This window comes from Lonchura striata, chromosome 2, assembly GCF_050655825.1.
Source record: "Lonchura striata isolate lonStrDom1 chromosome 2, ASM5065582v1, whole genome shotgun sequence".
NCBI classification, from domain to species: domain Eukaryota; kingdom Metazoa; phylum Chordata; class Aves; order Passeriformes; family Estrildidae; genus Lonchura; species Lonchura striata.
The window spans coordinates 44,176,051-44,190,263 of record NC_140704.1 but is presented as its reverse complement, the minus strand read 5'-3'; the positions used below and the strand labels follow the sequence as shown (position 1 = coordinate 44,190,263).

At 42.3% G+C, this 14,213-nt stretch overlaps 1 protein-coding gene across 12 annotated transcripts in view; it reads right to left on the bottom strand.

The window, feature by feature from the left end:
* FYCO1 (FYVE and coiled-coil domain autophagy adaptor 1) overlaps positions 1-12,424 on the bottom strand; it is a 45,410-nt gene extending 32,986 nt beyond the window's left edge. For 4 of the 12 annotated variants that reach the window (XM_021531258.4, XM_085573286.1, XM_085573289.1 and 1 more), the window contains exons 1-4: positions 12,269-12,424; positions 3,010-3,186; positions 1,405-1,511; positions 183-308 (exon numbers count right to left, since the gene is read on the bottom strand). In XM_021531258.4, the coding sequence (XP_021386933.3) occupies positions 183-308; positions 1,405-1,511; positions 3,010-3,064 (288 nt within the window). In that variant the 5' untranslated portion in view covers positions 3,065-3,186; positions 12,269-12,424. Of the gene's footprint in view, positions 1-182; positions 309-1,404; positions 1,512-3,009; positions 3,187-3,297; positions 3,535-3,562; positions 5,030-8,715; positions 8,807-11,166; positions 11,461-11,511; positions 11,968-12,268 lie in introns of those variants that run through there. The other 8 variants (XM_021531260.4, XM_085573287.1, XM_085573282.1 and 5 more) reach the window with 8 other exon arrangements.
* Positions 12,425-14,213: the final 1,789 nt, after the last annotated feature.

Genomic DNA, 14,213 nt, shown 5'->3' with positions numbered 1-14,213 from the left:
GTGCCCTAGTAAAAAGAGCCATCTTGCATTTTTATACTTCACGTAAAAATTAGAAAAAAAAAAATCCCTTTTTTGGCTATCTGTTAAAAGAAGTGTATTTTTTTTTTTAGTTTGTTATCCCTCTCTGAAAAAACATGGCAGAACATTAACCACATGTTCTGATGCTTAACTGATATACTTACTTCTGTAATAGACTTGACAAAGCGGATTCCATCGTTAGCTCCTTTGATTTTTGCCAGACAATCACAGAAATAATCCCAGTAATCTTTTCTGTTCCCCAGCAATGTGCTTTTTTCTTTCTGGTCAAACTAAAACCAGGAAAACAAAATACAATGAGCAAAATTGCAATAGAAATATACTTACATATACCTACTTGGAGTCCTGTTCCTCTCCCAGCAGCATGTGCTTTCATGTCTCCCCTTAGCTTTAGCCAATGCATTCACAAAGGAAAGAGACACTGCACTGTACTGATGCAATCCAGCAGTTACAAAAGCTACTTAACTGACAGTAAGAGATAATAATGTTCTGGATCTCTTTAAAATACAGACATCCATTCAAAACTCCTGAGACAAAGACTGGCAGCAGATGCAGCAGCTGTTCAAGAGCAAGGCACCGACAACCAGCTGCGGAGAGACCTCCAATAAGAGTGGCAGTAGCACACATGTATGTATCAGAAAAACCTGCTCTAGCTAAATCATGTCCAGAGCAGCAATGCAGCAAGGGTATGGACTGCACCTTGGAACACTCAAATCCTAAAGGATTTTCCAGCTTTTGCTCTGCAATCCCTTGCCTAGATTAAGGCTAGATTAGCATTTGTTGCAAATTAGCATTTGCTGCAATCAGTGGCATGATTATGGTATATGTGGACACCATACTATGCAAGAATTTCAGTTTGCCCAGAAGTGTCTTCTTTTACTTAAACCTTAAGGGTGGATAAAAAGCAGTACTCCAGATTAAAAATAAGCCTTTTGTCTCAAGCCTTCCATACAACAACAACAAAAAAAACTTTCCAAAGAGAAATTGCTGAAAAGTCTATAAATTATTCACATCCAGTATTTATTTTGCATTAAAATGTCAAGATATCATTACCACAGTTTTTTGAGGAAAATTTGGCAAGTTATATCTTTCAAATGAAACTCAGATCTTTCAGATCAATACAGAAATGCCTTACACTCCTCAGTAAACTTCCAGCACTGCCTTTTGATTACATTTATTTTCACTTGAAATAAGTATAATAGGCAGCAGATATTTCAGTCGTCTTATTAAACATACCAAAATAAAATAGAGAGACTCAATTGGATATTCATAGTTATTTGAGTTAAACTTCACATACAGAAGAGTCAGCAAGAGAAAATAAGGCTGAGCTTTGCTGGTAGATTACAAATGACACAAATCACATTTTACCTGTAAGAGGTACTCAAGCTTGTAGGAAAATTTTTGCAAGTTGACACTGTCATCTGTGATCGGTTCACCTCCTTCTTTAAATTCTTTACTTAATTCAGTCACTGCATCTATAAAATAAGACACCAAATTAGTTAACTAATGCAAAGGACATAAAGCACCGAATCCATAAACAACTACATAAATGCTTTCTTCATGGACATTCTGCATGTAGACACATTTTCTTTTAGCTGAAATGTCTGTACGACAGTATGAAAAAATTATAAGCTTGCTATTTGAGACAACCTATAAGAAAACAGGAGTTCAAACCGCATCAATCTGTTGTATGGATTATTTCTTAAAAACACACCTAGCACTTCTGACACTTAGCAAAACCTGCTAATAGACAACTGCTAATTGCTGCCTCAGCAGAGGGAAGAGAAATAACTTTTTGCTGTCTCATGTGCACATTAAGGTATTTCCACAGGACAAACAGAATTCTGATTAGAAAGGACAAAGCATGTAATCTGCTAAAGGGGATCAGTAACACGAGAACAGTCGTTCAGTCAGCACATTTATCTTCTCCATGCTTTATTCAGGAAGGTTCAGCTGGTACTGGTTACGAACACAAATTAAAAAATAATTTGCATAAAAAATAAGCAAATGGCACCTCCTCTTCCCTGAAATGTACACCTATAGTCAGTAAGGAAATCTCAAGTCAAAATACACTTTATTATCTCCCTGAACACTCAAGCCCCAAAAGGATGTACTTCTCAGCATGAGAAATTACTGGTTTTGAGCTTGCTTTCCCCTTGGTCTCATATTTATTTCAGGTGACTGAGAGAGCTTTAGCTCCCAGTCCCACTCAATAACCCTTTGCAAATAAAAATTTCTTCTAGTTAGTAGTCACATAGATCTCCTTTTTTATGTTGCAGGAAGAGGTAGATTTTCAGGTTTGGTGCATATACCCTTTATTTAATAAAAATTAAAAGGAAAAATATCAGAACCTTGGGATAGGCAGTTGATTAGGACAGAAAGAGTGCAGAAAAACTGTTATGAATCTGATACCAATTCTGTACACAACAGAACTGTTTCAATGAAGTTGGCTACTTCTAGTGGAAGACAGGTTCCACAGCAGCAAGAACAACAGGTGTAATTCTCCAGCACCCTTCATCTGGGTCTCCTTTCCCAGCTAGGTTTGGCCTCCTGTTTTTTTCCCTTCCCACATTAGCAGCAACTCCACACCAGCTTCCCATTAAGGAAGGCTGAATTTTAGGCCCTTTCTCCTTACTTCACATGAAGTCTTGTAGCAGCACAGCTCTATGCATGCTGATAAAAGTATTAGTTCATAATGCACACCTCACACACCCCTTTCTTTAAACTGTAGAACTTTTTTTTCCCTCCTGTATATTTAAATTTACAGAATTTAAGAATTCAGTGTTCTGAAGGAAGTACAGCACTTGTCTCACAAAAAAAATCAGTCAGACTGCACACCTTGAATTTTGTTGCTACAATGCTCCAGGAAAGAGATACACAATAGAAAACACAACTCCTGCTCTCTGTTATCTAAACCCTGGAGGATGCAGCCCAGCCTCCAGAACATATCTGTCAGCATGACATTCACTGTACCTTGCAAGTCTCTGATAATCCGCTGCAGCTGGCTTTCACCACTCGTTGCTGCCATCTTGGAAACAAAAGCAATTCCCCTTCTGGGCTGTTAAACTTTTCATCCATCTAGATAAAAACAGCAGAGTTCATATCCTTGAAGACCATTGGGTTGACGCTGATTATTTTTCTCTGTGATACCTGCAATTGTAAAAATCAAAAATAAAATTAAAGTCTTTATCAGCTCAAATAAGTAGAAAAGAGGTGCTTTGGCATTTTCAATCCTGTTGAGTAATGAATTCCAAGTCCAACCATTTTCCAGGAATCTCCTTAATATTTTCTTCTAGTTTTCACTTTCCATTTTGGTTATTTCTTCAATTATATCTTTCAAAACAACTAAGCAAACCTCAGAGAGCAATTTTCTCTGGCTGGAGTTACGACACAGCTCATCTCTAGCTGGCATTTCACTCAATCTATCTTGTGACTCTGAGAGAGATTCCAATGACACGTGATTTTCCCTCCCCAAACCCTCTGCCAGATCTTCCCTACAGGCTGTAGAGTAAAAAGATAAGACAACTTTTCCATTTCAGAAGGACTTTCAAGACACAGAGCAGGCACGAGCCAAGGAGTCAAAAATGATATATGCTTGACTCTCTGACATTGGAGCATATTTTTAATATGCAAGAGCTATTTGAATATTTAGCACTGGAGTGTGATTTTAGCACAAGGAGCACCTCTCAAACCCTTCTCAGAACCCACTGTTCCCTACACATGTAAGATAACACCACTTTATTTTAAGATCTGTTACAGCATGCCTGACTGGATCAACATACCTTGCACCACCTTCTTTGCTTAGGATGAGTTATACTTGGCACTCACAGAAAATCTTTCTTAAGGCAAAATTAATTAAAACCCTCAAACGCTTCACTAAAACAAGCATGCCTGGGGATGAAATCTTTCCAACGCCAATCTGGGAACAACCATTCAAAGAAAAAAGCCACATAGAAACTACATAGGAAACTTAGTATACTAAGCATCCTGTTGAAAGGCTATTCCAAATTCTGTCTGGAGAGGTACAGCCAAAGTTTCAAGCAAAGACAACACCCAAAGTACTGAAACTTTAGAAAAACTGCTGTTACACATCAGTGCTTTTGTTATGATTTAAGCTGAACTACAATGAAATGAAGTTGTAATTAAAATCTTGCAAACATTTGAATCTAATCTGATTAGGTCACATTACTATATCTCCTTTCTCTTTCCCTTCTTTCACTCCCAAAAGAGCAACATTGGCATGGCTGAAGTAGGTGTCTAAATTAAAACAGATCATCCTTCCTACCCCATATATTAAGGTGGTGAAGTGATCTCAATGTGATCCTAATTATTTACTGTTTGAAACAAAGCAAACATTAAGAAAGCCATTGAGACAGAAAAACATTAAGTATAAAGAGAAGGCTGAAACTAGGTTAACTCTTGAGTTTCTCTGCATACCTGTACTCACATGCTAGTTTCCATTTCCATGTTTTGATGACAGTTGTTATGTTATGACACAAGTGTTATGTTATGACATAAGTGTCATGTAGACCATGTGCTGTCTGGGGAAAGGCTTTTGCCTGCAAAATCCCCACCATAACCAGTTGCTTCAGGGACAGAAGACCAGAACAGCATAGACCACATGACCTGTGGTGCTAAACACAGTTTTTTACCTTAAATCAACAATGTGACATACCCAAGATTCTTATCTCAATGCTACCCAAAGACCATACAAAGTACCACACTTCCTGGCAAACTGGCAACTTGCTGACTTTGGGTACTACTGAAAAAAGATCAAGAGTAACAAAATCAGCAACTTAAAGTTTCCTTTTCTAAGCACTCACAGTAATATCAGCCTATCTGTTCACTTTGGCAACTGTTACAGAAAGGAGCTGAAGTGAGAAGCTTGCACCCTGTGGGCAATAGAAGCCAAAAGGCGTGGCCAAACCAACTGCTTTTCCTCAGGCAAAGAGGGAAAAGAGCAAGGACCAACAAGGGGGTCCTGCCTGTGCTTCTCAAAGGCCAGAATAAGCTCCCATTCAAAGCTCCAGAGACACAAAGGCTTTGGAAGAGGCATGCCAGGAAAACATGACCAGACCAACTGCTGGTATCTACAGAGAGAACAGGAAGTTGCAAATTGAGCCTTTATTTTGCAATAACCAGCAGGGAGTGGGACACTGGGCATCCTATGGCAGCCAGGCACAGCACAGAACCTTGTCAAGTGCTAATTCCCAGCAGGGAGCACAAGCAGACATTCACTGGAAGAGGACTAAGGCTGTTCAGAGTTTCCCCAGACCCACTAGCACTGTTTAAATCAGTGTGTATGCCCAGAAGCCACAAACACATGACTACGGGGTGCACGACAGCTCAGTGGCACAGTGCAAGAGAAGGCTCCGTGCTCCCAGTGGGTTGATCTTGCTGTGCCAAAGCAGCTCAAAATGCACAACTTTATTCCTGTTTGGATCTCCTAGGTAGAATGTGAGAACCCTGAAAAGAAACCACAACTCAGCTGGAGGCATAACGATGCACAGCCCACTCCTCTGCCTACTCCCTGTCACCTTTTAATACCTGGAGCAAGGTCTCACAGCTTCCCTCTTCCTTGCATCAGCTCCCATGGATGAGACATGCATTTATCCCCTACTCTTCCCAAAAGATGATCTTTTGACCTGGGCTATGGCATAGGGCAAATATGCTGAAACTTCTTCTAATTGCCTTCTCTTCTACAAAATGGGGAGAAAGATTCTAATCCCCTCCGTGGTCCTTCCAGAGGTGTTCTTAGAAAACAGTCACCCCACAGAAAGGCGCAGAGCTCTCACCTCCTATGGCAAAGAAAATTGACAATATCCTTAACTGGTTTCCCAAGGTTTCAAAATACAAAGAGCTTCTGTAAACACCTGATCTAGTCCTTCCTGATCACAGAACATTTTGCCCAGAATTCTTTAGTTGCACCAGAATTCCCTGTTCCTTCAGCATTTCCTATCCAAAAGTAAACATCTGCTTTGTGAAAACAGCATGATACATTCCTCAGGCACGAGTGACCTGCTGTGGGTTGAGAGCTTTTTGGATGATGCATTGTTACCTCTTATATAACAGCACTGGACTAAGGCTGATGGCATTAACTTGCCCAGAACTGTTGAGCTGCAATGAAATCAGCACAGCTACACTAAGGACCTGGCACAGAGGAGGCAAGGCAGGGCATGCCACCAGTCCCTCCCACCAGAACTCCTGGGCCATGCCTGCTCATCTCTGAAGGTGATTTCTGCCTTCCCTGTTGGCATAAGTGCTAGTGTGGGGGTGGCAATCTTCTTTACAGAGGAGGATATCCTGGAGATTAAAGAAAGAAGTAGAAAGGAAATAGCCCACATACAGGAAAAGGAAAGATTTACCTGAAGAGGAGTGAGACACATATAAAACAGGCAACAAAGTATAATGACTGTAATTAAACTGGTTAATGAAGTAGCTACAATGACCCATATTTAATTTGAGTCTATAAAATTATCTTCATTTTTTACATCATGTTTGCATCTCCAACAGCTAGATTTTTATTTTTTTATTAATTGGTCAGTTTTAGCCAACCTTGACAGAAGGTAGCCATCTTCAACATACTACTTCTCCATGTGCAATGAAAACAGGAAGCAAGGAGGATGTCCATGAGCAAAGTGTCTCTGCATTGTTAAAAATGCTACAGTGAGACCTTCATTATAGGATTATACCAGAGAATCCACTCTCCATCCAAGTGTGTTTTCAGTGTGCAGTAAGAGGAGAGCTCACACTGCAGATTTGGTGTAATTCAGATAAACAGTAAATCAGATCTGCAAAAAATAGTCATTGGAAACCAAGATCCATTACTTTCTACTGCTTATGGAAAATATTTCTTGTTAATATGGTTACTCTGATCTAGTAGTTCCAAACAAGGGCACTTCATCACATGGCCCCAGATGTTATCACAAGACATTTAATTATTTGGTGCCTACAATCCTATGTCTTTTCTAACATTCTATATGAATCAAAAAAGGCAAGTGAGTATACTGAGACAAATCCTATGTTTGTGAGTCACAACTTTAACTGCATTATTCCTTTGTGTAGGGTGAACATGATATATTCTATAAAAGCAGATACTGACTGATAAGTGCAAGGCACACAATGGGAAAATCCCCCAACAACCTACCTGGTCATTCAGCTGGCTACAAGACACACTGAATGCAAATCTCATGGCAAAGATGAAGGAAGATCTGGGAAAAAAATGCCCCTAACTCTCAGAACTGTAAAAGCACTGATTTAGTTAAATAATTTAATTCCAGTAATTTTCTGAAAAAAACTACTTTGTTGCAGCACAGAGCCCCAGTGAAATTCACAGCACCTGTGCTGCAGCCTTTCTCATTTTGTACCATGCAGGCACATAGAGCTGCACATCCATAAAGCTGAAGAGCTATTTGCTGGGAGTAAGGGTCTGAAGTAAAAAAAGACAGCATGATTCTTCTGTCATGCACACGTGCTTTTTATAGGGCAACTCAACCCTTTATGCTTTAACACTACATACAAAGATATGTGACTTTGTATGTGATAAAAACACATACTGGACTATATTAAACAGAAGGATTGAAAGCAAAAGGCAGTCACAGCCTGAAAGACAACTATGGTTTCCATTCCGAGAAGTGAGATTTTCTTTTCAAATTATCATTCCCCTGCATTTTCCACACCAATAAAATTTCACATTTCAGTGACAAAAACATGGTTCAGGAATATAAACAACTAGCAATAAAAAACATCTTCCAAAAAACATATGTCCAGAAAAACAAATTCTCAGAGAATCGTAACATAGCAGAAGAGAGCAACTAGATGAAAAGCATAAAAACATTCACATGTCACAAATGCTTGGCAGAAAATGAGTATTTTTATTGTTAAGGACTCCGTACAGTAAAGCCTTTTTGTGGGAAGGCTCTTGTGCTCTAGGAATATTTGCATTTTACAGCATAAGAACACAAACTATTGACATTCATAAAATACTGCTTGTAATCCTAGCCTGACAGAAGAGACTGACACAAAAGAATTAGTAAAGTTTTAAAAGTTTTTTTGAGCAATCTTCTCTATTCTATGGATAACTGACCTACATTCTATCCCTATTCCCTGTATTTGCAACCCCTTCTCAGAAAAAGATCAAAACTAGGCAACATACAAGAGTATATAGTAGCACGATAAAAACTCCATGAGACTGAGTTAATTTTTAACCTTGAGTGGAAAAGCTAGCACCTAAACAAATTTTTTAATGCTGCACCCACCAAACTGGATCTCCACTCTAACACCTGGCTTGAAACCTTTTAAAACCTTACACTGTACTTTGCCAAACAGGACACATGCACCAGACCAGGGACACAGATTCCTGACTTGAAGAATATTGTTTTGTCTCTGATATTCTTTCACATCAATAACTGTAGAACAACATGAACTCAAATGACCACTTTCTGCAAACAACACCACAGGGATGACCTAGTACATATCTCACAAAGACAACCTTGTCTCAGCCCTATCTCATGATGACAGAACTTCCCTGTTTGAGGAAGCAGTCGTTTACAAAGAGAAGAGCTCTCTTCTGATAACAAGAATTTTACAAGTATAGCTTTTAACAAACTTCTCTGCCCTTTTCCCTTAGGACATGCCCCATGTCAGAAATGCTACATCTATCAATTAACCAAACCATACCTCTCCCAGAGACTTGCTTCACACTGCTCACATCCTATTTCATTCTCCTTGGGTGAAGGTACCCCTGCTGTCTCAGTACCTGTATGGTGAGCTGAAAAGACAGGATTCATTCAAAAGTGAAAAAGATTTTTTCCCCCTTCATGATCTCATTCTAAACAATTCTCCCTGTGTCCCTCCCTGCCACAAAATCCACTCTTTCTCTCTACAAGTCATACAACCATTTAAAAGCCTTACACATTCTTCAAGCCAGGCACATGACATTCAGGTGCTACTCTGAGGAGCACCATGTAGATACCTACAGAAATAGAAACACCAGAGGACTTCCAGCTGCAAAGGAGCATTTGGCGATTCATGACACTCAATTCGCTCATCATACAAACTTGGAGATGTCAAGAAATCTCTTATTTTTCAGGTCACCAAAATTGGTCTCTGAGCCATATTAGCTTGCTCAGCAAGCCTGGCTTGACTGAAGTGTCTCAGCCACATCTGAGACTTTAGGATAGTTAAAACCAACAACCATTACATCCTGGCTTTTAATGCAACCTTTCCTTAGCAGCACTTTTTACCTTTGTATCTACTGTTGCACACTGTCCCTCCAAGCTGAGGTTTCAGAAGTACTTGAAAAGGCTTCCTCCAGCTAATGGTTTTGGGAAGTCTGGCAGATGGGTGTTGGGTCTTGCCCACTTGTAGCACCTCATGTGTCCTCCTACAGCCAGCAGCTCCCCAGAATAACTCCTGACCTATATATGATTCCCAGTGAAATACCAATTTGCAACACTGAAAATTACAGGTTTTGACCACACACATGTAGACCACATAGAGGGTGAGGCAAGCAAAAACCAGGCTGAGACAACCCAAACTGACAGGCCACTGAGTGAGTCATGCTGCCCAGAGTCAACAGAAAGAGATCTTGTTTTCCTTCCTCTGTAGCAGGAAGAACGGAGTGTTTCCTCTCTCCCTCTTTTATTTTCTTGTGAATTTTCCTGTGAAGGCCACCATTTTGGGGGGAAGGGGAAATTTCAGAGTTACAAATCCCAAAGATTTAGAAGCATTCGGAGAAGAGGCTGTTTGAGACTGTCATGCTGGGTGGCTGGGAGGAGACAGGCTCACAGATGACGCAGGCTTGGCATGAGCCCAGTTATTTGGGATATCCCGATCCAACCAGCTCACTTCCGAAACCTAAACTGGCTTGTAGCAGTAGCAAGACCTTTCCTGTCTTCATCCTTCTTTCCAGCAGGACTCATTCAGGGGTTAACTGTTTGTAAATATCTTCTGAGGTAACTATACCACCAACTAACACAGAATACCAACATGGGCAAAAGTATTAAACCAAAGGAAGGGCATACAAGTCGAGGTCCTGTGCTTGCACTGAGATCCAGGCACTTTGCATAAAAAGTTCTCCTCTTTCTACCAGTGTTACAAACTGTAAAACCTTCTTCAGAATACATTTGGGCAAAGGATTTTAAATTATTACTATCAGTGAATTTTTGGACCCAAACAACCACCTCTCCACGAACAAAATGAAATTACTACATCAAAATATGAACTAGACTAGATACAAGCTGCTGAAGTGTCCTTGCATTGGCAAAACCAAATGAATACACAGTAATACAAATAAATAAATATATTAAAATGATAATCTGTAACAATAAAAACACTTAGGGCTCTTACAGTTCCCTTAAGTTTAATAATCTCAAAAATATGTAAAGAGTAGTAGAAGAGTTTGATGTTTACCTGACAGATAAACAATTGTTCATTTTTAAATATGATCAACTAAGAAAAACAAACAATCTGAGTTAAAAAAATTTTGAGCATTAATTTTCCTTGGGTCTACTGCATAATTTCTGCAACTTTACAGACTACATCTTGACTAGTTTTCTCTCCCTAGTTGTTTCTTTAGGTCTTGATCATGCATCAAACAAGTCTTAGAGGAAGCTAGCCTCCAGGATGTTAGGACAAATTCCTATTCCTTTTATGTAACCCTCTAGCAGTGGAGAGAGAGACTGCAAACATAATACACTCTTTCACTGTTATCTAATGTTGTACGTAAGAGACTCCTTTATACATGAAATCAGCTCCATAACTAACAGGTTCTTGAGAAGTAGTAGTGAAACCGATTTATAACAAATGCTGTCAAATATATATATTACAGATATTACATATGTATACTACAACAAGCAGAGCAAAATTGACTATCAGATGTTTTGCACCACAGTATCTTAAGATACAACTTTTCAACTGCAGTGCAGTCACCTAAATGTGAATGTCTGGAACACTCTTTGGAACATCTGGAACATTTTTTAAATTCAAGCACTCCCACGAGGATCATTGGAAGACTCCAATAAACTGCCTTGCACACCATAAAATCTGGAAAACATAAAACACACTACTGCATGGCAGTAAGACAGAACACGTTGCCATGCTACTGACCAAACAGAGAACGTGTTTTACCCTGAAAGTTTCATCCCAGCTTGCCTTCATGAGCATACAAAGTCAGAGCTGGATAAAATCATCCACTTTCACTCTTCAACATTAAAGAAACAAAGGCTGGTACTTCTCCATCTGTTTCAACTTCAGATTTAAAACTTCAAGCTTGGTTTCAAGTGACAGGCAAAACCAGGGGGGTGAAGTCTACAGCTGACCAACTCTGTGTGCCAAGCCAACCCTGCAAAACTCAGCAGCAGGCTGGATGCAGTGACCCGGAGAGAAAACAGGGCCCTGTGCTCGGGCAGCTGCAGCCCCGGGGGATTCACCCGCTTCCAAACCACGGCACAGCCCCTCCACAGCCCGACTCACCACCGCAGCACCCCTGCCCGAGTGGAATCCAGTGTCCAAAGGCAGCAGACAACCATTTCACTAAAACCCTGGGTTTTTTCCTTCTCCTTGCTCACTCGGGATTACCAGGATCAACATAAGCCGGAGGAGGAGGGCCGGCTGCAAACTCGGCATCTGCTCTGGAGACAGCGCCAGCCGCCCCGTGTGCCAGCAAAACCCTCTCCCTGTCCATCCGCCGGAGATTTGCCGACACAAGGGCAAAGTGGGATTAGGGCCGCGGCAAATATTTGCCCGTCAGCACTTTAGAGCGGGGTGAGGGCACGGACACGGGCGGGTGCTCGGTTTCCAGCAGGGCGACTCCGCTCCCCCTGCAGCTGCAGGAGGGCAGAAAACAGAGGGCAGCGCTGACGCCGGCCCAAAGCCAGCGCTCACCGCGGGACACGACTGACACTTCAGGGGACTGCGTCTACGTGGTGGCCCTGAGGGACGGGGACATCCAGGCGATGACAGCCAGCATCCCGCCCTCCCCGGGCTGCTGTGTCCCTGCCATGCCCGCGCTCACCCCGCCGCAGAGCCGGCCTGGGCACCCCCTAAGGCGCCCGGCAGCTCTCGCCCCGCCGGGGCTCCTCCCCTCGAAGCAGAGCTCGGCGAGGCAACAAGTGGATGCCGCCGAAGTCACTTCCCCCTCTCCCCGGCAGGTCCCCCCGCCCGGCGCCACCTCCCCGCCCCCGGCCCCGCCGCGCTCCCTCGGGGCTGTGCGGGAGGGGTCGCTCGGTACCTGCGCGGCCGCCGCCGCCATGTCGCGCAGAGGCGGCCCCGGGTGAGGCCCCGGCGCTCCCGCCCGACTACAACTCCCGTGAGGCCGCGAGGGGCCGCCCCGCGCCCGGGCGGGGTCCGGCTGCAGCGCCGGGGCTGCCCGCAGGCGGGGGGACGGAGCGCCGCGGGGAGAGCTGAGGGGTTTGGAGCGGCTTTGGGGGAGAAATCGTCGCTTTCGGCTCTGGGGTGGTTTTCTTTCGGGGAGGCTGGTGTTTCTGGTGCCCTCACGCAAGGGCGCTTTTCGCAGAACCACGGAGTCGTTAGGGTTGGGCTGGACTCTGGAGCAGTCACCTCGAGCAGGTGACGCAGGAACGCGTCCGGGTGGGTTTGGAATGTCTCCAGAGAGGGACACTCCATGGCCTCCCTGGGCAGCCTGCTCAGTGCTCTGCCACCCTCAGCGTAAAATTCTTCCTCACGCCGAAGTGAAACTTCCCTGTGTTTTTGCTTATGGTCATTGCTCCTCGGCCTGATGCTGGGCACCACTGAAAAAAAAACCAAACCAAAACAAAAAACAAACAAACAAAAAACTTAATAAATTCTTGTTGTGTGTTTTAATACTTTTAAATATAGTACTGGCTGTTGCTTTTAGGACTGTTCCATATCATCAAGCTCTTTGCACAGACTACTGAAGCAAATGTGAAAGTCAGGCATGGTAAATGTGGTACGCAGCGGATTTCCCATCTCTGCTCTTGCCAGTTGATGAAAGGAAAATCCTCATCCCTGAACTGAAGGGATGAGACGACACAGTCTCAAGCTGTGCCAAGGGAGGTTGAGGCTGGACATTAGGAGGAATATCTTCACGGAAAGGGTGGTTAGACATTGGAGTGGGCTGCCCGGGCAGGTGTAGTCACCATCCCTGGAGGTATTAAAGGAAAGAATGGGCATGGCACTCAGTGCCACGGTCTCGTGGATAGGGTGATGTTTGTTTAGTCATGGGTTGGACTCAATCTCAAAGGTCCTTTCCAACCTAATTGATTCTGTGACTATGTGAAAGACATAGGGAGAGATTAGTATGTTTACATAAAGTAAGAGACTGGGAGAAAGCAGGTGTGAAACTGGAACAAGAGGTTGCTTCCTGAAACAGGGTGTGGGGGGTACAGAGCACAGCGTTCCTAACACTCCCAGCACCAGGTCCCTTCTACAAGCAGGCTGTTTCCTCTTTTCAGATTTTATCCCTCCCATAATGCATATGATTCTCTGAAAGGACATTTCTTTCCCAGTTCCTGAAATAGGCTACTCTTGTTTTGCACTTGAAGTGCAAACTTGAAAAACATCCTTTGCTTTTTTTTTTTTTTTCCCCATATTGCTTTGGTAAATAAAATATTTAGAATTAAACTTGTGAGCAAGCAGTTTGTCACCAGTTCTTGCCACAATGCTTGTGACTTAGCGTCATATAGACATCAGTTTAAGCTGAAGATCAAAGCATCAAATTCTCAAGAGTCTTGAGGAAATACATGTAGTACGTAGTCACTGACATGTTTTCCTCATCCTTCACATATAAGAATGACTAAGTGACCTTAGGTTTTGGTGATTAATCTTCATCTAATATTTGGGTTTTTAATAGCTTGAAAGCATTCTAGTGCCCTTACAAAAGCAGATTATAGGGCTATGCATGGTGCAGGCACATGACTTGAGAAATGCAGTGAGATGTCTTACACCATTTGGAAGCAACCTTCAGGCTTACTTTTCTTGGCACACTTTGCTGAATCGTGCAGCAGTGCCAAGAGCATCTGCTGAAAATGAGTTAGTTTTCCACTGATCTCTAGGCAACTGTGTGTCTTCCAAAAGTAATCTCAGAGTCATCAGATACATGGTAAATCAAATCCCATATAATTTCACTGCAATGGATTTTATTTAAGAAATTTTCAAAAAGTCTGTGTAGAATTCTACTTTTCACTTGAAAACAA